The sequence below is a fragment of the Vicugna pacos genome, chromosome 3 (genome assembly GCF_048564905.1).
Source record: "Vicugna pacos chromosome 3, VicPac4, whole genome shotgun sequence".
In the NCBI taxonomy this organism is placed as follows: domain Eukaryota; kingdom Metazoa; phylum Chordata; class Mammalia; order Artiodactyla; family Camelidae; genus Vicugna; species Vicugna pacos.
The window spans coordinates 15,690,633-15,716,139 of NC_132989.1; the positions used below are offsets into that span (position 1 = coordinate 15,690,633).

At 42.1% G+C, this 25,507-nt stretch overlaps 1 protein-coding gene across 3 annotated transcripts in view; it reads left to right on the forward strand.

Moving 5' to 3' along the window:
• Nucleotides 1-25,507, forward strand: part of SH3TC2 (SH3 domain and tetratricopeptide repeats 2) — a 58,748-nt gene that overhangs the window by 21,289 nt on the left and 11,952 nt on the right. For all 3 annotated transcript variants that reach the window (XM_006204465.4, XM_072955072.1, XM_072955078.1), the window contains 6 exons: nucleotides 63-136; nucleotides 2,196-2,391; nucleotides 9,716-9,849; nucleotides 12,594-12,635; nucleotides 12,760-14,457; nucleotides 14,565-14,745. In XM_006204465.4, the coding sequence (XP_006204527.1) occupies nucleotides 63-136; nucleotides 2,196-2,391; nucleotides 9,716-9,849; nucleotides 12,594-12,635; nucleotides 12,760-14,457; nucleotides 14,565-14,745 (2,325 nt within the window). The remainder of the gene's footprint in view (nucleotides 1-62; nucleotides 137-2,195; nucleotides 2,392-9,715; nucleotides 9,850-12,593; nucleotides 12,636-12,759; nucleotides 14,458-14,564; nucleotides 14,746-25,507) is intronic.

Genomic DNA, 25,507 nt, shown 5'->3' on the forward strand with positions numbered 1-25,507 from the left:
CTGCTCACTGTTCCAGTTTTTTTTTAAATCTGTGTTTGCAAACCCCATGTTTCCATTGGCAGATGGTTCCTAAAGAATTATCCAGGAATCTGTGGCCTTTCCAGAAAGAAGGATTGGACAGGCTCCTATCAGATTGGTATGGCTGAGTGGAACACAGTATTTATTATTAGGGAGATAATATTGCTCTGCCTCCTACTTTTATCTGCCGATTTGGCGTCAGTTGATGTGAATTTCTGTCTCATCTCTGCTACTGACTGGATGGATGGAGTTGCCATCAGTAAACGTGGGTTTCCTTGCCTATGAAATGAGAGGTCTCAGTCAAGGTTTGTAAATATAAATGCCAAAAGGGCAAGCAGAATGCACAGATGTGTGGAGGGCCTGGATGGAAGATGTTATGAAATGGTAAGGACCGTAGGGATTTAAAGATATGCAGGTTAAAAAAAAAGCCTGGTGTGGGCCAAATGTGGCCTGCAGGCTGCCTGTTTTCAATCTCTAGTCAAAACATTTCCTGGTTTTGTGAAGTTAATCTTGAATTTAGGAAGATTAAGAATGCTTGGCACATAGTGGGTGCTCAGTAAATATTTGTTGAATAAATGAAATACATACATATATATGTATGTATAAATACATGCGTACATTTTAGGTAATCTATATGTACATGTATGAATGCACACAGACATATACACACATACACATATATCTATTATTATATATCTTTTTTGTCTTCATCCTTAGAGCTGCCTCCCCATACCTAGCACAAGTGCAATTTTAAAGTTCTAAGCGCAAATAATACTTAAAAAAAAAAGAGACAGGGAATTATGAAATCCCTATGTTAGATCTAATCCATGGTTGACCATAAACAAGATGTTTAGCAATCTGAGTCAGTATGGCCTTGTAGTCAGGAACATGGGGCTGTAAAGTGTGTTCTGGGTTCAAATTCTGGCCCCACAACTTAAAACCAGCTTGACCTCAGCCAGTTCTCATGCCCTCACTATGCCACAACTTCCTCATTATAAAATGTTACCATAAAGCCAACTTCCTGTGTTGTCATGAGAAGTAAACTAAATGACATCTGTAAATCACTTAGCACAGTTTTCTCAAGGTGTAAGTGTTTAACACATGGTAGATCCTCTTTACCCACAAAGCAGTGGGGACTTCGGATTTTGAAGATATGCTCAATAGAAACTAGACCAAAATGTCAGAAAAAATAATTCAGTAGCTTTAGGATGGGAGCTAAAGTAAATACGGAAACCGAGGCACATACAAGCCACTATCTCACAACTATAGCTGGATCAGTGGAGAGAAGGGTTACCAGCAGTGGAGAGATGAGTTCTGGACCAAGCTTTGTCACACATAACACTCCTTGGACGAATCACGTACACTCTCTGTGCCTCCACCTTCTAATCTGTCAAAAGGGGATTCTGATAGTTGCTCCAGGGAGGATCTGAGAAAATGAACATGAATGTACTTTGTAAACTGGACAGTATAGTGCTCATAAATATATCATGACTAGGTCTTAGCTAGGCAGCTCATTCAAACTGGGGACTGACCATAGTCAGGCGTCTTCCAGATCCCACTGGATCACCAACTGTCTTCTGTTCATCAGTGAAAGGAATCTAACATTTATTGAGGGTTGACTGAGGGTTTGCATTTTATCTTTTTAAAGCTTCCTGGTATTTACAAGAGACAGGTATTCTCATTATCCCCATTTTACAGTTGGGGAGACTGAGGGTCATAGTGCCAAAGGAGCTGGAAGGAATTGGAAAGATCCTACAGTGGTCCTCACTTTGTCTGTGGACTTGTGCCAACCACAACAAGTGTTTACATGATAATGGCAAGTCAGACAAAGTAGGACAATATAGTGAGCTTTCCAGTTTTCCATAAGCTAACTTTATTCTGTTTTAAGGTATATTTAGTGTTTTGAGATTATCTTTCCTACATTTGTTAAAATATCTTTTCTTTCATAAAACGATGGTAAAAGTGGATGGTAGTTCCTTTTTTGAATTTCCTAGTTTGGCCAAATGAAAAGCCAATTAACCCTATATCATTCCTGCCAATTTTTTTGTAGTGGAGTTTTTACTGGTCCTTAAAATTCTAAAATCTGGAAACCCCTCATTTTATATTACATTGGAAGCTAGTGAAAGGCTCAGCTGTTTCTGCCTTATTTAGTTGACCTGTGCACTGTTTCCCCACAGGAAGAGGAAAATGTAAGGCCTGGAAGGAATATGAGAGAGAAGAAAAGGATGAACTGAATTTCCGCCAAGGGGAAAGCATCGAGATCATCGGCTTTGTCATTCCTGGGCTTCAGTGGTTCATTGGGAAGTCAACCCTTTCAGGAGAAGTGGGCTTTGTTCCCACCAGGAACATAGATCCTGATTCTTATTCCCCAATGTGAGTATGACAGGCCCCCTGGGATGCCCTGGAGCAGGGCCACCTTCCCACGTGGTCCTGCCCCACTCTGAGCAGATTCACAGATGAGCTTCAGGTGGTTCAGGTACCAGGTCCTTGGTAACATGAACCCAGAGGAGCACATTCTGACAACGAAGGCCGACCTGAGGAGTGATAGGAAGGAGAAGACGAGTGATCAGGGAAGGAGTCAGGTCAGTTCATTTCAAAAGATGGTCATTGAGGCCTTCTTCCTCTTTGCAAGGAGAGAAGTACAGGGCCTGCTCTTAGCCTTTCCCATCCAGTCAAAGGGCCCATCAGGGAAGTGCACACACAGCTCAGTGAATGGAGAGTCCCTCCCATGCCCATGTAGGTCTGTCTGCTGAAAGCTTAGTGTGTGAAGTCAGGGTTGGCCAGGATGGTGGAGTGCATCATTTGCTCTTTCTTGCCTTGAGTCTAGAAGGGCTGGTTCTGAGGGGCAGAGCCACCATGTGGCCAGCCTGCTCCGCCCACCCTGTCACAGAGGGGCAGGTCTGGGGCACTGCCCGGTCTCCCTGGGTGGGCTTCCTGCACTGGGACGGGAAACGATCCAGGAAGTACGAGAGGGAGCACCGAGTTAGCTGCTAACCTGAGACACTGTAGCCTTCCACACAGGGAATATGTGGCCCAAGGAATGTCTAAGTCTCCAACACTCAGACTGGAACTCCTTCCTTTGTGGAAAGAGCCACTGAGGAGAGTGGACCAAAGCCAGAAGCTCCCTGCAAGGCCTGTCCTTCGAAGGATGAGGAAACAGGTCATTTTCCCTACACAGAAATGTGGGGACTCAAGTAACTCTAAACAAGGAGGATCACTCACTGAGCTCCTGGAGAGTGTGATGAGAGTTTGTAAGGAGGAAAAAGGTGTCAAGAGAGCTTTCCTGAGAAAGGTAACATGCAAGTTCAGTTTTGAACAACGTTAAGATATTTCAACAGACGTAAGTGAGGAAAGGCAGTCTCAGGCAGGAAAGTGAGGGGAATTAATGACTCCTGTCTTCGGGAGCAGGTCACCAGGAGGGCACTGGTATGCCAAAGTCTCAGTGGGGCCATGAGGTGGGAGACCGGGAATGCCTGTGCCAAGGACCTGTCCTTCACTTGGCAGGGAATGGGGAGCCACTGAGTATCTCTGAGCAAGGGTGACATGATGTGACTGGAACTTCTCTCTAGACAGCAACCCTGGCTTTGGGTGAGGTGTGCATGGTCTAGAGCACGTCGAGTGTCTATATTAGTTTACCAGTTGGGTGACTTTGGATATGTTAATATTTGTCCATATGATTGTTACTAGTTGAAATGAGCTAATACATGTAAAGCACTTGGATTGGTGCCTAGCACAGCATGTGTGTGTGCGTCTGTGTGTGTGTGTGTGATCACCATACATTAACTCTTATTATTGCTGTTACTGTTATGAGTGGTAACCTCTGAGAAGCAGTTTTAATAGAATATTGGGGACAGGTGTCAGAATTCATCAATTATATTAGAGTTCTGCACCTCATACTGTGTCTCAAAAGACAATAACCCAGTACTACTAAATTAATCTGATCACCACATTTTAGCTGGCTCAGTAGTAGGAGATACACTCACTCTGAAGAACATCATCCCCTGTATCGCAGTGGTGACATGAGACTTTCTCCTTACTTGCACAGTGGTCCCCTGTGGGACGCCATGCACCAGGGATTGCACAGTCAGTAAGGAAGAGAAAAGTGAGCAGGAGACAGGGAGGGATGGGAGAAGGAGAGGAGAGGAGGACTGGCTCATTGCACACTGTCAACGTACCCTCTAGAATATAGACATCCTGGAAATACAGCAATCAGAGGAAAACTGGACAGACAAGCTGGCACAAGCAGCAGCCAGAGTGTGGAAGTCCTGGGAATCATTCTTGTGTGCTGTGCTGGTGATTGGGCCACTGGGTGTCACTCTTAGTCTGTGTTCATTTGCTGTTAGATTTCTGAAGATGGTCCAGCATTTGCTGAAGTCTGCATCTTCTTCCCACAGCCCCTGTCCCTGTGTTAGTATATTACTTCCTGAAGTGTTTGTACGTGTATTTGTACGTATGTACGTATGTATGTATGTATGCATTCATTCATTCAACCAAATTGGCAGTGTGTTGAGAATGAAATTTCTCAGAAGCTGTTTTCTGAGTCGGATTTAGGCTGTGCCTCCGTCACATGGGAAAAGGGATCCTGCTTATCCACTGAAGCACATTTTTGTGGGTTTCCTTTTTGATAGCCCAGATTTCAACATCAGCTACCAAAGTTTCACAGCACCAGCATCTGGAAAGCCCAGGTGGTTTTTTTGTTTCTTTTTTTTTTAAATATGGAATACCCTTTCTTAAACCTGCGGCAGGCCTTCTGTTTATATAGACAAAGTGTTTACATTTGGCCAGAGTGACTGGTGAATCTCACCCTTTTGGGGGTGACAGAATGCCACACCCATCCTTTTTTTTTTTTGATATGTTTGTGTTTGTGTGTATGGGTATGTGTTTTAAGTGAAAAAGTCTTTAGATAATTGGAGATGCCTTTTTACCCCTTTATATTTTCATCCTCTGATTCCTTTCCTAGAAGCCAATACTATTTGAAGTTGATATGTATCTTTTCAGTCCTTATCCTGATACATTTAAAAAATACACATTTGTTCATAAATGAAAACACTATGGCTTTGTGTCTTAAAATTTTATTTAAATTTTTTTCTGCAACTGGGATTTTTCACAGTTGAAGTGTAAATTTAGGATTTATTCATGTACAAGATACAGTTCATTTTTATAAAGTGTTATTTAAAGGAAATTTATATACTTAAATTCCTAAATTTTAAAATAAGCAGGATTGAGCAATTAATACACTCAAAACCAGATAAAAGAACGTAGGAGAAAAGCCAATATTTCGTAGTATTAGACATTAAAAGTATTTCTATCTTGGTTATCCCCTCTTTTATTCTTCCTATTTATCTATGTCTTCTTCATAATTCTGTTTCTTTGGCATCTGTTTTTGTTGATGAGAAGTTTACTGTGAGTTTCATAGCCATTTATTTGCAGGTAGGCAGACTTATCTCACTTTTTTTTTAAGGTTTTTTCTTTGTTATTGGTCTTTTACAGTTGCACCACGGTATGTCTAGCTCTGATATATTCTATTATTTATTTATAGCAAGTTGTCCAGTTCCTTCTCCATCATGTATACCACTGAGATACGTAGGTATTTCGGTGGAGATCTGTGAGTTACAAACGTTCTCTGTTTATAGTCTTTGTCTTAAAGATACTTAAAATATATTCTTTTTTTGCATTGAAGTACAGTTGATTTACAATGTTGTTTTAGTTTCAGGTATACAACAACATGATTCAGATACATATATGTATACATATATATACTTTTTCAAATTCTTATATAGGTCATTACAAGATATTGAATATAGTTCCCTGTGCTATACAATAGAACCTTGTTTTTTATCTGTTTCATGTATAGTAGTATGTATCTGTTAATCCCAAACTCCTAATTTATCCCTCCTCCACTTTCCCCTTTGGTAACCATTCATTTGTTTTCTATGTCTGAGAGTCTCTTTCTGTTTTATAAATAAGTTCAGTTGTATCATTTTTTAAGATTCCACATATAAGTGATATATGGTATTTGTCTTTCTCTGACTTCACTTAGTGTGATAATCTCTAGGTCCATCCATATTGCTGCAAATGGCATTATTTCATTCTTTTTTTATGACTGATAATGTACTCTTGAGTGATAATTTAGTTAGGTATAGAATAACATCTTCATGGTGTGGAGGGGAAAATAACTATTAACACAAAATTTAAAATCCATTTTGCCAGAGTTTTCTCAATTTTATTAGTCTCCTCATAGAGCCAATTTTTCTTTTGTTGACCGTATTTACTATTTCTTTTCTATTTTGTGAATTTCACACTTACCTTTATAATTTTCTTGTACTTTATTTTTATTTCATTAATTGATGTTCTTTTATCCTTTGTATTTTTTCTTTGGTAAGGGGAGGTAATTAGGTTTATTTATTTATTTATTCTTGGAGAAGGTACTGGGGACTGAACCCAGGACCTCATGCATGCTGACTGTGCACTCTACCATTTGAGCTATACCTTCCTCCTTTTATCCTTTGTATTTAACTCTTTCATCCCATAAGTTGAACAGTTAAGTAACAGGTAGCTGAACCCAGAAAGAAGGATTAGGAGAAACAGAAAACCTGAAAAGACCTATAACCTTAAAGAAATGGAAATCATGTTAAAATTGTATTATTTCTATTTATTTTGCTTAGGACTTGGTATGCTTCTTCAGTTTGAAGACTCATGTCTTTCTTCACTTCTGGAAAATTCTCAGTCATTCTTCCTTTGAATATTGCCTCTCTCTCATTCTCTTTAGTCTCTCTTCTGGAATTCCTTTTAGAAGGTATGTTGGACTTGTTCTATCCTCAATCTTGCTTAATCAGTTCCTTTATATTTTTCATCTTTTTGCCGTGCTAGGCCACATTCTGGGTAATTTCCTCAGAATGGTCTTCAGTTTCACTAATGCTGCTGGGACTAAACCTGCTGTTTATCTCACTCATGTCGTCCCAAATGTCCTTGTCTGTATTTTCATTTCTGAAATTTGTATTTTCCTCTTTTACACATCTGCTTGTTTCTGCTCATAAAATCCCATATTTTCATTGTCACTTTTATTCATTTTTTTATTTCATCATTTTAACCATGCTTATAAATTAAATCTTCAGATGATTGTTATTTCTAGTGTTTGTAGTATTAATTTGTCCCCTTGTGCATCTGTTGGCTCTTTTTGTCAGTAGTTCATTTTCTTGCATGGGTTGCGTTTTTGGTGACATGAGTGAATTTTCAATAAAAGGTGGTCTCCGCATGAAGCTTGGACTGAAGAAAGTATCCCAACAGAGTAGTTTTGGCAGTTGCTTTCCCTGGACACTTAGGAACTCAGTGGTCCAGGCCTGGTTGTCTGACTGTGGTACCTGTACCATGCAGTGTAAATTCAGATTCCCATACCTTCTAATGGTGTAAACGTTAAGTGTTAAATTTTTTTCCAGGGACTCAGACAGATGGAAAACATTTCTTGGCAAATTCTGAGACGTTTCCAATCCCTTCTCTACCGAAGTTGCAGCCCTTCCAGACATTAGGCTATAGGGAGCTCAAAGCTATGTAGGGAGCTCCGTTCAGCTTTCCTGCTTCACACAGCTCCAGAATCTTATCTCCTGTCCCTGGGTGGCATTACCAGGTCAGCTACAGCTCTGAGGACCAGTGTCCCAGCTGAGAACCCCCAATGTCTCTGTACCGTCTGTTCTCACTTGCCAGCTTGGCTTTGGTTTCTCCTTTTGTTTCTGGCTCCTAGAAGTTTCCATTTCTTTCTTTCAAGTTAAAGTTACGTAATAAAATATTTATCTTGGTCACATCTTACCCACAATTTGTCTGTGTATATGGGGGAAAGTAGCCCCATGTGGAGCACTTCAACCCGCCATATTTCCAGAAGCCCAACCACACTCCTAACCCCATTTCTGTGTCGGAAAGCCCTAGTGTAATTTGCCAAGTGTTTTGGACTCTGTCTAAATATCTGGGACTCAGGATGTTAGCAAATCAGCTGTGAGTCAGTGAATACAGAGGCAGAAGACCTCAGCTTCAGTCTCAATTTCACCACTTTCTAGCTGTGTAATTCTGAGCGTGCTACTGAATCTTTCTGAATCTTTACCTGCCAATATGGATAAAAATACCTATATCATAGTGTTGTTATGAGGAGTAAATGAAATAGTAAATTAAGAAATGCTTTGTAAAATTTAAGAGTTCTCTAGAAATTTGGAATCATATTCTTTTTATCTCAAATGAATTCAGATGAAGAATTCAATAATGTGCTCTTTTGAGAATGGAAGCTTTTATGGTGCTGGGGAGAATCTGGAGGTCAGACCAGAGAAATGGGGGTTCAGTAAATGTGGTGTTAAGAGCTACAATGTCAAGACACAGCTTTAGCGCCAGTTCTGCCTCTAGTTAGTGGTGTGACCTTGAGAAGTTCGTATTAGTGGCTAGTTTTCTCATCACTGACTTTCAGACTGTGTTTATCTGAGCTATGAGGACAATGGCTAAATGGCAGACCATGACACCCCATCCCAGCCCCTCCCTCAACCCTGCTTGAACTGGAGAAGCTCCCCTTATATTCTGCTCTGCCAGTCCCTGACCACCAGCTTCATTTTTCTGTGCCTCGGTTTCTCCCTCTGTTTTAAAAAGGGGATAAGAATAGTGCCTGCATCATAGGGCAACTGCAGAGATTAAATGAGTTAATAGTGTCTGATTCATAATAAGCCTCCCCTCAGAGTATGAGCTGTTATTTTTGTTTTAAAACTGGCTTTTGAAGTTAAAAAATATTTAGAACTGAAAGAGATCTTAAATGCTGATCAGATAGAGACCAGAGCGGATACTTTCTTTCCAAGGCACTTCTAGTTTTCCTATTTGGTTCTGTGACAGATCTCTAGTAAGCAAATTACTTTTCACAATTGGTTTATACAATAGAGTGTGTATAAAAATCTCTACAATATGCGAGGAGGGTATAGCTCAGTGGTGGAGTGCATACTGAGCATGCATGTGGTCCTGGGTTCAACCCCCAGTACCTCCATTAGGAATAAATAAATACCTAATTACCTCCCCTAATCAAACCCCCTCCTCCCAAAAAGATCTCTGTTATTTATGATCATTTCTTCCAGTCCCCTGGCCCTCCTTGTACCCCTGCCCGTGCCCTAGCCTCCTGTCCCTCTCTTAATGCTACATAACACTGTTGTTCTGTATCATGGAATCCAGTGTCAACACCTGATGTGAAAGGTTCCTTCTGGCCGTAGTCACGTTTTCTCCATTGTTTCTTTAGATTTTATCACCTGTCCTGAACATTTTCTTGAAATAACCCGACAAACATCTTTTAACAGTCCTTTTCCAATCCTTATATTTAGGGCAGCCGATTTCTATTTCTCCCTTTAAAAATGGGCGCCCTGTGGTCTCAAAGAATGAGTAGGGGTGTGGGAAGGGACTTTGCTTTCCTTGGGAGAATGTGGAGTTCTAGCAGGGTGGGTGTTTTAGGTGTTTAGCAGCGGCACAGCTCGGTTCTGCAGGGATGAGGTGCTGCCAGTGCTTCGCCCTTGGCAGTGTAAATAAATCTGTTACACAGCAGTGAGATGAGGAGTCTGACTTCAGCCCTGAGCACCTGAGTTAATGGCTTCTTTGTGTCCCTTCCTGCATCCCAGGATGGAGGGAGAAGGGGTTGTGTCTGGAACCTTGCACTGATCTGTGTTCATGTCTTTTTGCCTTAATCCAGGAGCAAGAACTCTGCCTTTTTCAGTGAGGAGGAAAGATGCTCTCTGGGGGTCCTGGGAAGTGACAGGAAAGCTGAGTGTGCCGACTTCCTTCACACGCTTGCTCAGACTGACATAACATCTGTCTACCGGCTGAGTAAGTGTTTGCTCCTCAAACCCCGTGAAAACCCAAGCTCCTCAAGATTAGGGGAGTGTTCCTAACAGGAGTGGAATAGCTCTGAAGTCCAATCCCATATGAATGTGGAGCTGTGACCACTATCAGTTGATGACCTGGGTCATACTCGATTAGCAGCATTTTCACTTCAGATTTCAGACGATTCTGGGATTGTGTGGGACTGGCGGCCTAGGACGTGTGAGATGTGATGAAATCAACTCAGTCATAGTGGGGGAGGTTGGCCATATGAGCCTCCCATTCTAATCCTGCTAAGAAAGCTTCCTGAATTGTGGCTGAAGGTCTTCCTTTAGGACTGAAGTAGGTCTAGCTCCCCAGTGATAAAGGTGGGGCCATAGACCATTGCAGCTGGAAACACACTAAGGGATGTTTTCTCCTCTCATTTTACAGATTAGGAGACTGAGGCCCAAGTGAATTAGTGCCTGGGCCAGGATAAAAACTGCCCTACCCTATTTTCTAGTCAAGACAATCCTTGCTTCACCTCACTGCCCCAGACAAACAAAATGACATTGGACTGTTGGGTGTGTTAGCCTGGGGGAGTGAGGGGCCTCAGTGCCTTGCACAGTTTTCAGCAGTGTCTGAATGACTGACTGAGTGAATTAATGACACTCCTTTCCCTTACTTTGGGAGGGGCCCGCCGCTCTGTGTCCGAAAGTGCATTCACCCACTGACAGTGGTTTGAGGAAGAATTCTTATTTCTCCCATCTCTTCAGTGGTGGTAGTAATGTGTTCACTCCTGTGTGGCCAGATTAGATGGGGAACATTTCATGGGACAGCCAGAGATTCTGCAGAAGGAACTCAGCTCCCAGGAGCAGAGGTGGAAGTTGGAGTCTTTCTCCATTCATAGAAACACTTGTGAGGAGCATCGCTCCCAGGCATCAGCACCAGCCCTGGCAGCACTTTTTTGCCATAAGCAGATAACACTATCCCACCAGACTGAGCCAGGAAGCTGAAGCGATGACCACAGCCTGGTAGGCTACAGCCCAGGTCTGAAAAATCAAAGACTACTTGGGGTTTGCCTTGAAAGCAGGGGCGGTTGCAGACTTGGATCCAAGGTGTTTGCCAACTGTTGATCTGATGGTTAGAAGAGATCCAGGAGCAGGTCTCAGGCACTGCTCTTATCTACAGACCAGGAGTGCAGGGCTATGCCTTATGGCTGTACAGGCCGTCCCTGGCACCAAGGCAACCAGCAGTATTGTTAAATCCCAGCTCCCCCAAGGCCTGTGCCCTGGGGAAGAGTGCCTGTCTGTAATTTTTCCTCCCAGAGGAAGTATTTTTTTGGTAACTCATGTGCCATTTGTGCTCTCAGTGGTCCTGGCCTGGAGAGAAATGGCTGCAGTAAGACTGGCATGTGTCCCTCATTGATGGCAACGGAAAGGTGCATGAACTGCTCTCCAGAGCCCAGCTCTACAGTTCTGCTGTGTTTGGCTGTAGGACCTTTGGGGGTTGCAGATCTCAAGTATCTGTAATTACACTCACAAAAGAAGCCTCCCCCAGAGAAGAGCAGGTGGAGGCTTTACTTGGGGAAAACCCTGCTACGCTCAAAGTTCACTGGAGAGCTCAGAGTAGGGACACAGGTATCTGGCTATGGCTTCTTTGCCAGGAAGAGGTAGAATCTTCTCTCTAGCAGCCAGTGTCCTATGGAGCATGAATCTGGCCTTCACCTCCACAAGCTCCACTGTGGCTGCGTTAGCCAAGGGGGGTCAGCTTCTTTGCTGCCAGACCCAAGATCTTCTTGGTTCTCACCTCATCTTATTTCAATTTTGTGATATTAGGTCGTGGCACCACAAGGCACTTTGGTCTCCGTGACTCCTGTTTCCTTCCTGACTGTGCCTTTTCAGTCTCCTTCCCTGGCTGCCATCTGCCAGTAAATGCTGAAGTTTCTCCAGCTCATTCACAAATCCCCCTCCCCAGACCTCCCCATCCTGCTTTGCTTTTCCCTCCAAATGCTTCTCCTGGGACTTTGACCCACTCCTTATGACCTGCTGTTGGTCACAAATCTATATTTGCAAGATTCAACTCTTCTTGGCTACAGATCTACTTCATTCTGTGCTAGAACTCCTGTCAGCACTGCAAACTCAAAATGTCTAAACTACTCGACTCCCTCCTTCCACCTCATCCCACCAAGGTACTTCAAGGAACAGAACTTAGGAACCGCACATGCTTCTTTACTTTCTTTTCTTCATTATTCACATTTGGTTACCTGCCTAGTCAAATTTACAAAGCACTTTGTACACAAGAAATCAGTGTCTGTTGAGTGGATGGATGATGAAAGAATGGAGGAAGGAAGAAGGAGAGCTGTACACATGGAAATGAGAGGCAGTGCCACGTGCCACAAAGTGCACTGCCCTTGAGTTCTGTTCACAGCTGTCGTGAACTCACTGAGAGATTTGGGCCTTCAGGTTCCATCATCTCCCCATACCCACACCTCTTGGCATAAAGCTCGTGTTTCCAGGTTTTCTTCTCTGACTCTGTTCTCATTTCTATTTCAATTCCCAGCTGTAAAGTGAGTGGGTTAAACGAGACAATCTTCAGGTAACTGCAGCCCTGATGATGAAGGGGGAGAAATCCAGTTTTTTAGGGATAGCAGGTGGTCTGAAACTTAAACACAGAGTCTCCTAAGGGGCCAGTGGGCGGGGTACACCTGCAGGTGTAGGCACGCTGGCCCATTCTGACCTAACACAGGTCTGTCCTCCATCTCTATCCAGGTGGGTTTGAATCCATCCAGAATCTTCCAAACGATCTGAGTGGTGAGTAGAGATCATGCTAAACCTGACCTCCAGTCCTGCTGGACAGCATCCTGTCCTCTTGCCAAGACCTGGCCACTGCAGTTGCAGGTACTTAGGGTTGCTCAACTCTGCCTGTCCCTTTCAGCATCCCAGCCCGAAGTCTTCAAGGACACTCAGCCTGGTGGAGCCTGGGAGGAGCATCAGGCAGTAGGCTCCAGACAGTCCAGCAGCTCCGAGGACTCCAGCTTGGAGGAGGAGCTCCTTTCAGCTGCCTCAGACACCTACCACCTGCCAGAGCCTGATGACCTCGATGACCCAGAACTGCTCATGGACCTGAACACCGGTCAGGAGGAGGAGGAGGCTGAGAACTTCGCCCCCATATTGGCCTTTCTGGATCACAAGGGTTATGCTGACCATTTTAAGAGCCTCTATGATTTTTCCTTCTCTTTCCTCACGTCTTCCTTTTACAGCTACTCTGAGGAGGATGAGCTCGTGGCCTACCTGGAGGCCTCGAGGAAGTGGGCCAAGCGGAGCCACATGACCTGGGCCCACGCCCGGCTCTGCTTCCTCCTGGGCCGTCTGAGTGTCAGGAAGGTCAAACTCTCTCAGGCCAGGGTGTACTTTGAGGAGGCCATCCACATTCTCAACGGGGCATTTGAGGACCTATCCTTGGCAGCTGCTCTGTACATCAATTTGGCGGCCATCTATCTGAGGCAGAGGCTGAGGCATAAAGGCTCGGCCCTGCTGGAAAAGGCAGGTGTCCTGTTGGCCTGCCTGCCTGATCGTGAGTCTAGTGCCAAGAGCGAGCTGGACGTGGTGGCCTATGTGCTGAGACAGGGCATCGTGTCGGGCAGTTGCCCCCTGGAGGCCAGGGCTTGCTTCCTGGCCACCCGATTGCTCCTAAGCCTTGGCCGGCATGATGAGGTCCTGCCCTTCGCCGAGCGCCTGCAGCTCCTCTCCGGACACGCCCCTGCCTCTGATGCTGCCGCCACCATCTTGAGCTTTCTCTATGACAAGAAATATCTGCCACACCTTGCAGTGGCCTCTGTCCGGCAACGTGGTACTCAGAGCACCCAAGGGATGGCCCTTCCAATTTGGCAGGTCCACCTGGTCCTCCAGAATGCCTCCAAGCTCCTTAGCATCCCCTCCCCAAGCTGGGGTGAAGTTTCTGCCCTGGCCTGCCCGGCACTCAGGCAGGCGCTAGCTGCCTGTGAGGAACAGGCGGACTGGAGCACCCAGAGGGCCCTGTGTCTCATCCTGTCCAAAGTGTACCTCCAGCACAGGTCTCCTGACGGTGCCATCCACTACCTGAGCCAAGCCTTGGTGCTGGGCCAGCTGCTGAGTGAACAGGAAGCTTTTGAGTCTTCTCTCTGCCTGGCATGGGCCTATCTCTTAGCCAGCCAGGCAAAGAAGGCTTTGGACGTCCTCGAGCCACTCTTATACTCCCTGAAGGAAAAAGAGAGTGTTACCCAAAAGGGAGTGGTCCATAACCTCCTGGGACTTGCACTTCAAGGTGAAGGCCGGGTGAATAAGGCAGCCAAGAGTTACCTCCAGGCCTTGAACAGAGCCCAGGAGGCGGGGGATGTGCGTAACCAAGCAGTGACTTTGGCCAATCTTGGCCACCTGACCCTTAAGTCCTGGACTCAGCAGCCGGCCAGGGACTATCTTCTGCAGGCTGTGCAACTCTATTCTAAACTCCAGGCCAGCATGGAGACAGATATGGAGTTAGTACAGGTGCTTCTCTGGTTGGCCCAAGTCCAGGTATATGGACGCCACCTGACCAGTGGCCGCTTTTGTTATGAAATGGCATTGCTGTTTGGCTTAAGGCATCGACACCTAAAGAGTGAGTATGTCCCGTGCTGCTGAGACGCTTTAAAGCTGAGTGTTAGAGCACGTTTTGCCTTTGTCCTACCTCCAGTCATCTCATCCATGTCCCTGCTTTATGTTCAGGTCAGCTTCAGGTCACCAAATCCCTCTGCCATTTCTACAGCTCTGTGTCCCCAAACCCCGAGGCATGCATTACGTACCACGAGCACTGGCTGACCCTCGCTCAGCAACTCAGGGACCGGGAGATGGAGGGGAGGCTGCTGGAGTCCCTCGGGCAGCTGTATCGGAACCTAAACACTGCCAGGTGAGTCCAGGCTCAGGGCCGGTCCTGGAAACATCTTTTCTTCCTTAAATTGTTTTCCTCAGGAAGTCAAACCCAAATGCACACGGTATGTTTATGGCATCGTGGAAAAGGACACGCGCTTTGCAGCCATCACACAGGATGCAAACACAGTGCCACCCGTCCCTTGTTAGCTGTGGGACTTTGGGCAAGTGTTTATATTTCTCTGTGCCTCGGATTCCTCACCAGTGAATGCACATGGGACACTTGGAACAGTGCCTAACAGGCGGGAAGGGCTCAGTCATATTGGCGATGTTACAGTCACCTGTGTGTTTCCTTAACAGCCCCATATGTGACCACAGCTGACAGTGCATAAATAGAGAGGTGGCAGTTATGCTGAGAACCATAGATCCCTCAGGTCTTCCTTATCTGAGGGCCATTGGTGGTAGAGAAGGACACAAAGTAAATAAGTCCATGGAAATCAGGGGTGTAAAATTTTACAGTAAATTTTGATTGGAACCTTACCTTTAAAATGAAGTTGGAAATGATGAAACTAAGTTTATTTTCACATTTTAGTTAAGAAGCCTAGGTTATAATTGCAACTATGCGCTGAGTTTTAGAATTCACATACAACTAAAGAAATGTTGGCTTTTAGCTTAATTGTGTTGGCAGAATTGTGTAACAGCACAGTTAAACATTCTTTGTTTTGTGATTGACTTTTTGGCACCCTCTTAGAAAGACTCAATTTTGTAAAAAATATACCAGAACTTGGCTGTATTACCCAAAGGCTTCTTTTCACTCTTTAATATTTAACTTTTTCTCTGGTGAACCATCCTGCCATCTCTTGCTGATTTTCCCTTTTCTATCACTGGTCAAATCTGCCTGATCCTCCTTTGCTGGTGGCATGGCCTTCCGTTCTACTCTCAGACAAGCTTTTAATTGATTCCATTAAATTCTGCCTGGTTTGCAAGATATTTAGTTTCACTTTGCAACAGATTAGCATTGCAGCATTGTATTCATAATTATGAATGACTTCTAACAGAGCAGGCATAATCACTAGTGTTGAGCAGAGAGGCAATTGTGGAGAAGCTGTTTGAATGACAATTTTTGCTGTTCTAAACAACTAGTAACCTTGGGCACCTGATAAATCAGACCACAGATAATCAGATAATGAAATCTTTGTCTTTTTCTTTTTTCTGTCCTCCACTTTATCTCTCTATCCTTCACATCTTCCATCTCTTACAAGAATCAGGTGTCTTCCAAACCTCCCGTTGCCTTTAGTCCCAAGAAGGGAGTTTTGGATCCTTGTAGCCTGTGAGGTAACAGGAGGCCTGGCCCTGGCCCCACCCTACTTCCATTTAGGACCCCCTAGGAGTTTGGATGGTTCTGGAGCTGATCCAGAAGGCAGGCTTGAATTAACCTTAGAGATGAGATAGTCGTATATTCGTGGTGAGGCATTGTGGGAATGCGCTTTGGGATAGTTGGCTTTTAAGGGACTGAAGCATGAGTGGCAAGTATGTGTCAGGTTTATTGCCACCCCTCCCTCTGTGCAAGCTCAGTCTTGGATTAATCACTGTTCCCAGTGATTAATCACCTACCCCATTGCCATCCTTTGCGCACAGCCTCCCTCTCACCTCCAGTCATCAAAAACCACTGAAATTCTAAGGGGGTGGGGGAGCCAGAGAGCAAGCCCTGGATGCTGTCAACACAGAGTGCAGAGGCCTTACCAAAGGCAGTGTGGACGATTGCTGGATTTCTTTGGTAATGGGGGCAGAAGAGAGCGGCGAAGGAGTGGGGCTGCAGTTGGTCCAAGAAGTGGCTGGAGGAAGTCGGAAGCCACGGAGCTGGGAGAGGAGTGGCCAAAACTGGATTAGGAACAGGAAACCTGGGCCTGCCATGAGCTAGTGACCTGTCCTTAAACAAGTCAGTTCTCCTTTTGGTTACTCCATTTATAAGGTTAAACTGAATGAGGTGCCTTCCAGTTTTAAATGTTGAATCTAGGACCAGCCAGCTATGCTATGTTGATGCTGGCAGTAGCCCTATTAGTACCAGAATTCCTGCAGCTTCCAAAGAATCTTGAATTTGAGGGGCATATTCTTAAAGTTGTGGGCCTTCTAAAGGGCCTTTTAGATCAGAGACCTAAGCTTTTGGGGCTTTGAAAGACTCTGCAGTAGCTTCAGAAGGTCTTGATATAATGACTGTAAATTTGATGTGGGCAGATGGTGTGTCTAGCACAGAACTTGGCATAGAGGACACATACACCACGTATTTGTGTGGTCAGCCAAGTAGTTAGTTAATTAGTTATTTTGTCCACTAGCTCACAGCCCTGAGCTGCAGCTGATTTGGCTGTCTGAGAGGAGATTAAAACAGAGAATGAGGAAGTTTGCCCTTGGTTTCTTGCTCAGGGTTCAGGTAAGGGGAAAAAGGTGCTTGCAACTTGAAGGCAGGCTTTCTGATCTTCAGTGACAGTTACAGTTGTCAGACTACTGTTACTGGAACCTCAGATGCCCTTACCAGCAGCCTGTTTAGAACCTGCCTACAGAATATTAGCTACAGAACACAGTGGGTCTATTCTTGGAGAGTTTGCACTCACAAGGAACTAGATACCAGATACTGAATTAAAATATTGGAGATTTCTACCCAAATCAAAAATAAGTTTTTTTTTCCTAAAGTTGTTTAAAATTCTATCATGTTTACTTATGGTAAAAAAAAAATATTAAACCAGTATTGAAGGTTATAGCTGAAAAGTAAAGATCCCCTCCCAACTTGCCTTTCCCTAAGCCTCTTCGGAAGTAACTACTTACAGATTTTTAAATATCCATCAAGAATATTCCATACGTATGAAAGATTATATATGATATATATTCTCCATATTAAATATACATTAGGTATAAATAATATGCACTTTTTAGTTAAATGGGATCTGATAAAATTTGTTACATGATACATTCTGCTGTTATTTGTTTTTTTCATTTAAAAATGTCACTATGAAATGATTCAAAATTTCATCCTACTATATGAATCCTTTTGATGTATTGGGTACTGTGATGGGTAGTGAGGAATTCAATGGTTAGATGGTTAGGAGAACAATTTTCAAAAGAACTGTCCGATAACAGAGCAGTCTACCCTATATGAGAGTGAGTGTGTCAAAATTACAAGTATTCAAGCACAGGCTGGCTACTCAGGAATCTTACAGAAGAATGTCCTGAAATGAGCTCTTTATAGCAGTTTATTGAGATACAATCATATTAACATAAATTGAGTCTTGTAAGTATACAATTCAGTGATTTTTAGCATATTCACCGAGTTTCGTAACCATCACCACTGTCTAATTTTGGAATATTTTCATAACTCCCAAAAGAAACCCTATACCCATCAGTAGTCAGTCCTCATTAATCAACCCCCACCTAGCCCTGCAACCACTATAATCTACTTTCTGTCTCTATGGATTTGCCTGTTCTGAACGTTTCATGTAAATGGAATCATACAAGATACGGCCCTTTGGGACTGGCTTCTTTGACTTAGGGTAATGTTTTCAAAGTTTATCCATGGTGTCATATATATCAGTACTTCATTCCTTTTCTTCTGAGTGATAATCTACTGAAGGATGTGTCACATTTATTTATCTAGTCGTAAGTTTATAAACACGAATTGTTTCCACTTTGTGGCTATTATGACTAATGCTGCTGTGAACATTTGTGAATAAGTTTTTGTTTGAATATATTTTTCCGACTCTTTGAGTATGTGCCTAGGAGTGGAATTTCAGGGTCATATCGTCTCTCTATATATAAACTGCTATATATAAACTGGGGAACTGCTAAAGTAGGTGCACAATTCTACATTCCCCTTAGCAATATTTGAGGGTTCTAATGTTTCTCACGTTCTCACCAACACTTGTTATTGTCCATCTGTTTATTTTAGCCGTCAGGTATGAAGTGACATCTCATTGTGGGTTTGATTTACTTTTTCCTAATGACTAAGATGTTGAGCTTCATTTCATGTGCTTACTGGTCATTTCTGTATCTTCTTTGAAGGAATGTCTATTTAAATCATTTGTCCAGTTTTTGATTGTGTTGTCTGTCTTTTAATTGTTGAGTTGGGAGAGTTCTGTATATATTTTGGTAAAAATCTCTTATCAGATGTATGATTTGCAAATATTTTTCCCAATCCATGTTTTCTTTTCACTTCCTTGATGGCATCTTTTGAAGCTCAAATGTTTTTAATTTTGATGAAGCTCAGTTTATCTACTTAAAAAAAATCATTGCCTAATCCAACGTCACAAAATTTACCCCTTTGCTTCCTTCTTAGACTTTTGTAGTTTTAGCTCTTACATTTGGGTCAGTCAGCCATTTTGAGTTAATTTTTGATTATGGTGCGAGGTAGGGGTCCAGTTTCATTCTTTTGTGTGAATATCCAGTTGCCCAACTACCACTTGTTAAAAAAATTATTTTTCCCCATTGAATGTCTTTTACACCCTGTTTAAAATCAATTGACCATAAATGTAAGGGTTTATTTCTGGGTGCTAAATTCTATTCTATAGATCTATATGTCTAGACGACATAGTGTGTTTATTATAGCTTCAAGGTAAGTTTTACATTGGGAGGCATGAGTCTTCCAAACTTGTTATTCTTTTTCAAGATTGTTTTGCTATTTTGGGCCTCTTGTCTTTCCATATGAAATTTTCAGTTTTTGCAAAGAAGCCAGCTGGGTTTTAATAGGGATAATGTTGAATCTGTGGATCAGTTTGGGTAGTATTGCCATCTTAACAATAGCATGCCTTCCAATTCATGAACCTGGGATGTCTTTTCATTTACATGCGTTAATCCCTTTCAACAGTGTGTTGTGGTTTTTAGAATATCACTTTTGCACTTCTCTTGCTAAATATTCTGAAGTAATTTTTGATGCTATAGTAAATGGAATTGTCTTCTTAATTTCAGTTTCAGATTATTCACTGATAAAGTTAGAAATACAGTTGACTTTTATGTGTATTCTTTTTATTTCTATAGTTATTTCTGTTAGTGATAATGTCCCTACTTTAGTTCCTAGTCTGTTATTTTATTCTTTTTGGTCAGAATAACCAAAGATTTGCCTCTTAAAATTTTTTTAAAGGAACCAACTTTTGATTTTATTTTCTCTATTGTTTTTCTATCCTCTGCATCATTTTCTTTCTGAATTATTATTTTTCTTTATTCTTCTGGCTTTGGGTTTACTTTGTTCTTTTTGTTCCCCCAAGTGTCTTAAGTTGGAATGTTAGGTTATTGATTTGAGATCTTTCTTCTTTTTTTAATATACGTATTTACAGCTGTAAGTTTTTCTTTGAACACTGCTTTCACTCTGTTCTCTCCAATTTTGATATGTTGTATCTTTGTGTTCATGCATCTCACAGTATTTTATAATAGCCCTTGTGATTTTTTTTGACCTCCTGGTTATATAGGAGTGTTGTTTAATTTTCACATATTTGCAAATTCCCCAAAGTTCCTTATGCTATCAGTTTCTGATTTCATTCCATTATGGTGGGAGAACATCCTTTGTATGATTTCCTTTTGAATTTGTTGAGAAGGCCTGAATTTATTGAGAAAGTCTTAACATATGGTCTTTTCTAGGGGATGTTCCCTGGACCCTTGAGATGAATGTGTGTTCTGCCACTCATTGTAGTCTTATTATAAATGTCTGTTAGGTCTAGTTGATTCATAGTTAAAGTCTTCTATTTCTTCTTGTTCTTATGTCTAGTTGTTCTACCCATTATTAAAAGTGGGATGTTGAAATCTTCAATTATGATTGTTGCATTGTCTATTTCTCCTTTCAGTTCTGTCGGCTTTTATTTCATATATTTTGAGGCTTTATTTTTAGGTGCATTATGTTTCTAATTTTTATGTCTTCCTAACAGAATAACTCTTTTGTCATAAACTTTTCTTCATTGTCTTTAGTGACAGGTTTGGTATTTTCATCTATAATAGTATAGTCACCCTACTTTTTTTGGAGGTTTTTTTGGGTCGTTTATCTTTTTTCCATGCTTTTTATCTATTTGTGTCTTTGAATCTAAAGTGTTGTCTCTTCTAGACAGTATATAGTTGAATCATAATTTTTGCTGTTTTCTTTTAAAAAATCCATTCTGCCTATCTCTGTCTTTTGAGTGAAGTAGTCAATTTATTTATTCATTTATTTATTTATTTATATTGACATATAGTTGATTTACAGCTTTGTGTTAGTTTCTGGTGTACAGCATAGTGATTCAGTCATATATATATATATATATATATATATATATATATATACATACATATAGGAATCTTTTTCATTATAGGCTATTACAAGATATTGAATATAGTTCCCTGTGCTATCCAGTAAGACGTTGTTTATCTGTTTTATATATAGTCGTTAGTATCTGCAAATCTCAAACTCCTAATTTGTCCCTCCCCCTGCTTTCCCCTTTGGTAACCATAAGTTTGTTTTTTCTATATGAGTCTGTTTCTATTTTGTAAATAAGTTCATTTGTATCACTTTTTGAGATTCAGTCCATTTACATTTAATGAAACTACTGGTAAGGTAGGATTTATGTATTTTGCTGTTTTTTTTTTAATGTATCGTATCTTTTGAAAATTCCTCCTCTTCCTCCTTCTTTTGTGTTAAGCAGATATTTTCTATTGTGCCACTTCAACTTCCTTGTCATTTCTTTTACTATATTTCTTTCAGCTATTTTCTTAGTGGTTACCCTGGGGGTTATAACTAATATCTTAATTTATAACAAGCTTAGGTGTTTCCTGGGCATGCACACGGTTTTGAACATGTGTGGTCTTCTAGATTCTTGGGATTATGTTGCAGCTTTTCAAAGTCTCCTATATACATTTCATTTCCAATTTTTCCTTTTATTTATTTATTTATTTATTTATTTATTTATTTATTTATTTATTTATTTATTTAATTTGTCGGCTTCTTGTTTGCTCCAAATGTTTTCACCACCTCACGCAGCAGCAGTGTTAAACAATTGCTGCTGATCTTTTGGGACAAACACCCCAGGGAAAAGAGCTGAGCGAGCTCTGAGTTAATTTAAATAAAACAAGCCTTCAGAGTGGAGGCTTTCAGGGAACTTCCAGGCAGGTAAAATAGTGACAATTAGCTGGGATTAGAATGCTGGGGAATTCCAAACTCATCGTGCCCCTTCCAGTGGCTACTAGGCTGTTTATTTTTCCAGCTACCACAATTAAGAGACTTTTACCTTTTAAGGCTGCCACAGAGCTGGGGAGAGAAGATGCCCCTAGAGCAAGTTAAAAAGCAACAGAACTCACTATTCTTAACATGATTCAACTGTTGTTGTTCAATAACCATTCCCTGAGTAGTTGCAAGTTAATTTCCAGAGTTCTGAAAAATTTGGTTGTGGCAATTTTTTGCCAGTGTTCTCATAGCTTTTATGGGAGATTGATTTTTGGAGGTCCTTAATTTATTGTTCTGAAAGTGGATCCAGATTAGAGTTTTTTAATTCTAATATTCTGTAATTCTAAGATCTGAGATTTTTATTTGTGTAATTGGGAGGAAATAAACATCCACTTTTCCTGCTTTCCCACTAACAAGAGTGATACTAAGAGGAAGATGGGAAGTGCCCTAGGTGTAAGAGGAAACCTCTACAAACATAAGGTGGTTATCCCTTTGCGGGATGCTCATTTCATCAAGGAGAACATTGCTATAATGCTATATTTATTTAGCATGTATAAATCACCTACTTCTACAAAGCCCTCATGAAAAAAAAAGAACAAAGACCAGCTAACAGACATAGATAAACAGGTGTTTCCATGCACCTGGAGGTGGTTACTGTAATTGAGCTGTAAGCTTCCTGGTAGCTGAGGTAAAAAGGGAAAAACCATACAAGGTTCTCACTGTCTGATTAAAGAACATAAACAAACGTATCTGTTGAAGAAAATTTTTTCCTGGCACTGATTTCTAGGAGGAACTTATTAAGTGAATTTTGATGTAATGGACACATTTTTTCAACTAAACCCCCCCCCCCCATGGGATTTCCATTCTTACAAAGCTCAAAGCCGTAGCAGGAAAAGGCAGGAAATGTTCATGGGCGAGGTGGCAGACATCTGCAGGGGCAGGTTTGGAGGGCGAGGAACGAATGTTTTCAGCTGAGAGTTGGGAGATCTGTCAGGGAAAACTTCATGAAGGTGGTAGCATTTGAAGATGACCTTGAGGGTTAAGAAAGATTTTCAAAAGTAAAGAAGTGTAAAAGAATAGCATCTGGGGCCAAGGGAATAGCCATAGCAATGGAAAAGTGAGGACACATTTGAAAGACATTCTGTTTAACAGACCAAGTTTGGTGTTTCTCTGAGTGTATGTACTAAAGGAGAGAGAAGAATCCAGTCTGACCCCTAGGAGGGGATGGGAGGTTGGGTAGGGGTCAGTGGTTGCAGGACGAGCACAGTCAGCAACTGTAGTGAAAATGGTGTTCATAATAGTAACAGAAGGTGTTCAGTGAGCATGCACTGATTACCAAACAATATGCAATCTCAGGATAACCATATGAGGGAGAAAGAGTTGTAGAAATTGAGAGCTAAAGAAGCCAAGTAACTTGCACGAAGGCACACAGCAGAGATTTATACCCAGTCTGTGTCTAGAACAGGAGTCAGCAAACTTTTTAACGAACGTCAGATAGTAAATGTTCTAGGCTTTCTGTCCATGTGGTCTCTCTCACAAGTATTCCACTATGCAGTTGTAGCGTGAAGACAACCATAAATAATGTGTAAATGAATGTGTCTGTGTTCCCCTAAGACTTTGTTTACAAAAGCAGGTGGAAGGCTGGATTTGGCTCATGGGTCATAGTTTGCCAACCCTTCGCCTAGAGTGAGTGCTCTTAACTACTCTGTATGTATTCTGCCGGCTCAGACAATAATTTTCACTCTCCATAAGCAACAGATGTAGATGACTATATGGTGAAACCTCTCAGAATTGTATGGATGAGAATGGCCTCATTTGTTTTCTGTTGTGACCCCTGCCTGCTACAGAGGGTCTAGACTGCTTATGTTGCTGGCGATTAGGTTCTTGTCGCAGAAAGAATTCAGCGACTTGGAAGTTAAGAAAGTAAAGTGAGGATTTATTAAGGGATAGATAGTACATGCTCAGAGAGAGAGAGCAGGTGCTCGGGTGAGCAGCTGTGCTGAGTTTCTTTGGCAAGTTGGTTATATAGAGTGTCAAAATGAATGGGTGGAATATTCATTGGGGAGGGAAGGGTTTGGGGTTGTATTCCCTGATTTCCATCCCAACTCCACTTTCCTGAGGGGGAAGAGGGATTTTTGTCCTTATTTAGTCTGGATCGGAAGTATCCTCGTTTCGGCATAATGGGTACTTCTAATCTGCAAGGCTAATTTTATTGTAATGAGGACATAATGAGCATAATGTTACATTCAGACACTGGAGACTCCCGCCCTTTCCTACCTTTCTTTGCTTGCCTCCAGGACGCTTGTCAGCCCAAATGTGTGATTTAGTCTCAGTCTAAAGGTTCCTGATTTTCTCTGTCTGCCCAAGGACCCCCTGCAATTTACAAAATGTATGGTTTCTTGCCATTTGGCCCATACCCCTCCTTTTTTCTGTCTATTCCCGCCATTTGGCGTCTCCCTTTCTCTGCTATATCTAGCTATCTGCCTGCTCTAACACTGATACCACCTGTTTTATGGCATTAGTGCAGATCCCTGACTCCTCAATTTAAGGAGGTTTTCATTACCCATACTGCCTTTCTACTCATTTGTATTCCTCCTATTTGAAAGGTTTTCTCTAGGATTTGGTGATGGGTACTAAGGAGTGGCAAGCAGATGATGAAAACTTTGGCTCAGCCTTTAGGATTTTGCCTTGGCACACTTTGCTGTCTGTCTGTTCAATACCTTCTGAGTCTTGCTCTCTCTGTCTCCAGGGTGATAACTACAGAATCTGGTTTGATAAAGTTTTTCAGTCTCTCAGTGAGAGAGGTCTTTAGAGGGTCTTGCCTTCTGTTTCCAGGTGGCACAACACAGACTATATGATCGGCTGTCTACAGACTGAGCTCTAGAGCTGAACCAGGTGGGGTCCACGAAAACTTTGTGGCCCAATTGGATCGATTCAACAAATAACTTGCTGAGTACTTCCTATGGCCCAGACACTGCTAAAAGCTGTACAGATGAGATACAGTCCCTGAGCTCACAGTGCTTGTCTTCTAGTTCAGGAAACAGACATTATGTACATAATCACCCAAGGTATCATATAAATGGTGCTCAGTGCCATAAAGGATGTACGTGTTATTTTTTGGAAAGAAAAAAATGCCTTGTATGCAACAGGTCTTTACAAAACAATGATTCTTTGCATCTCAGTACAATAGGAGCGTAGAAGTCATTATTCCTGGCTTTTATTCTTATCTTGATTCTTCTAAATCCTATGGAACTGAAGGAGAAATGCTTCAACATTTGGTTTTCACTATAGCTGATACAACTAATCCCTAACATTTCTGGAATCCTAACCAAGGAAAGAATTTCCTTTGCTGACATGTTCTCATTTGGTCACAAGGCTAGGATATGTATCACCACCCAGCTTTTGCAAATGAGGACACTTTGTTCAAGGCTTGAGGTAGCTTATGTCCTTCAAAACTTTGAGGTTGTTAAAGTGGAGCAAAAGCCTTCACAATGCTGATTTCTAGGACAGATACTGAGCACTGCTTGAGGGTGTGTGTGGGACTCTGGGGTCCGATTGTCAGGGTTAGATCCTGGTTTAAGCAGGGATTATTACCTGGTCCACTTACCCTTCAAAGCCTCATTTTTCCCATTTG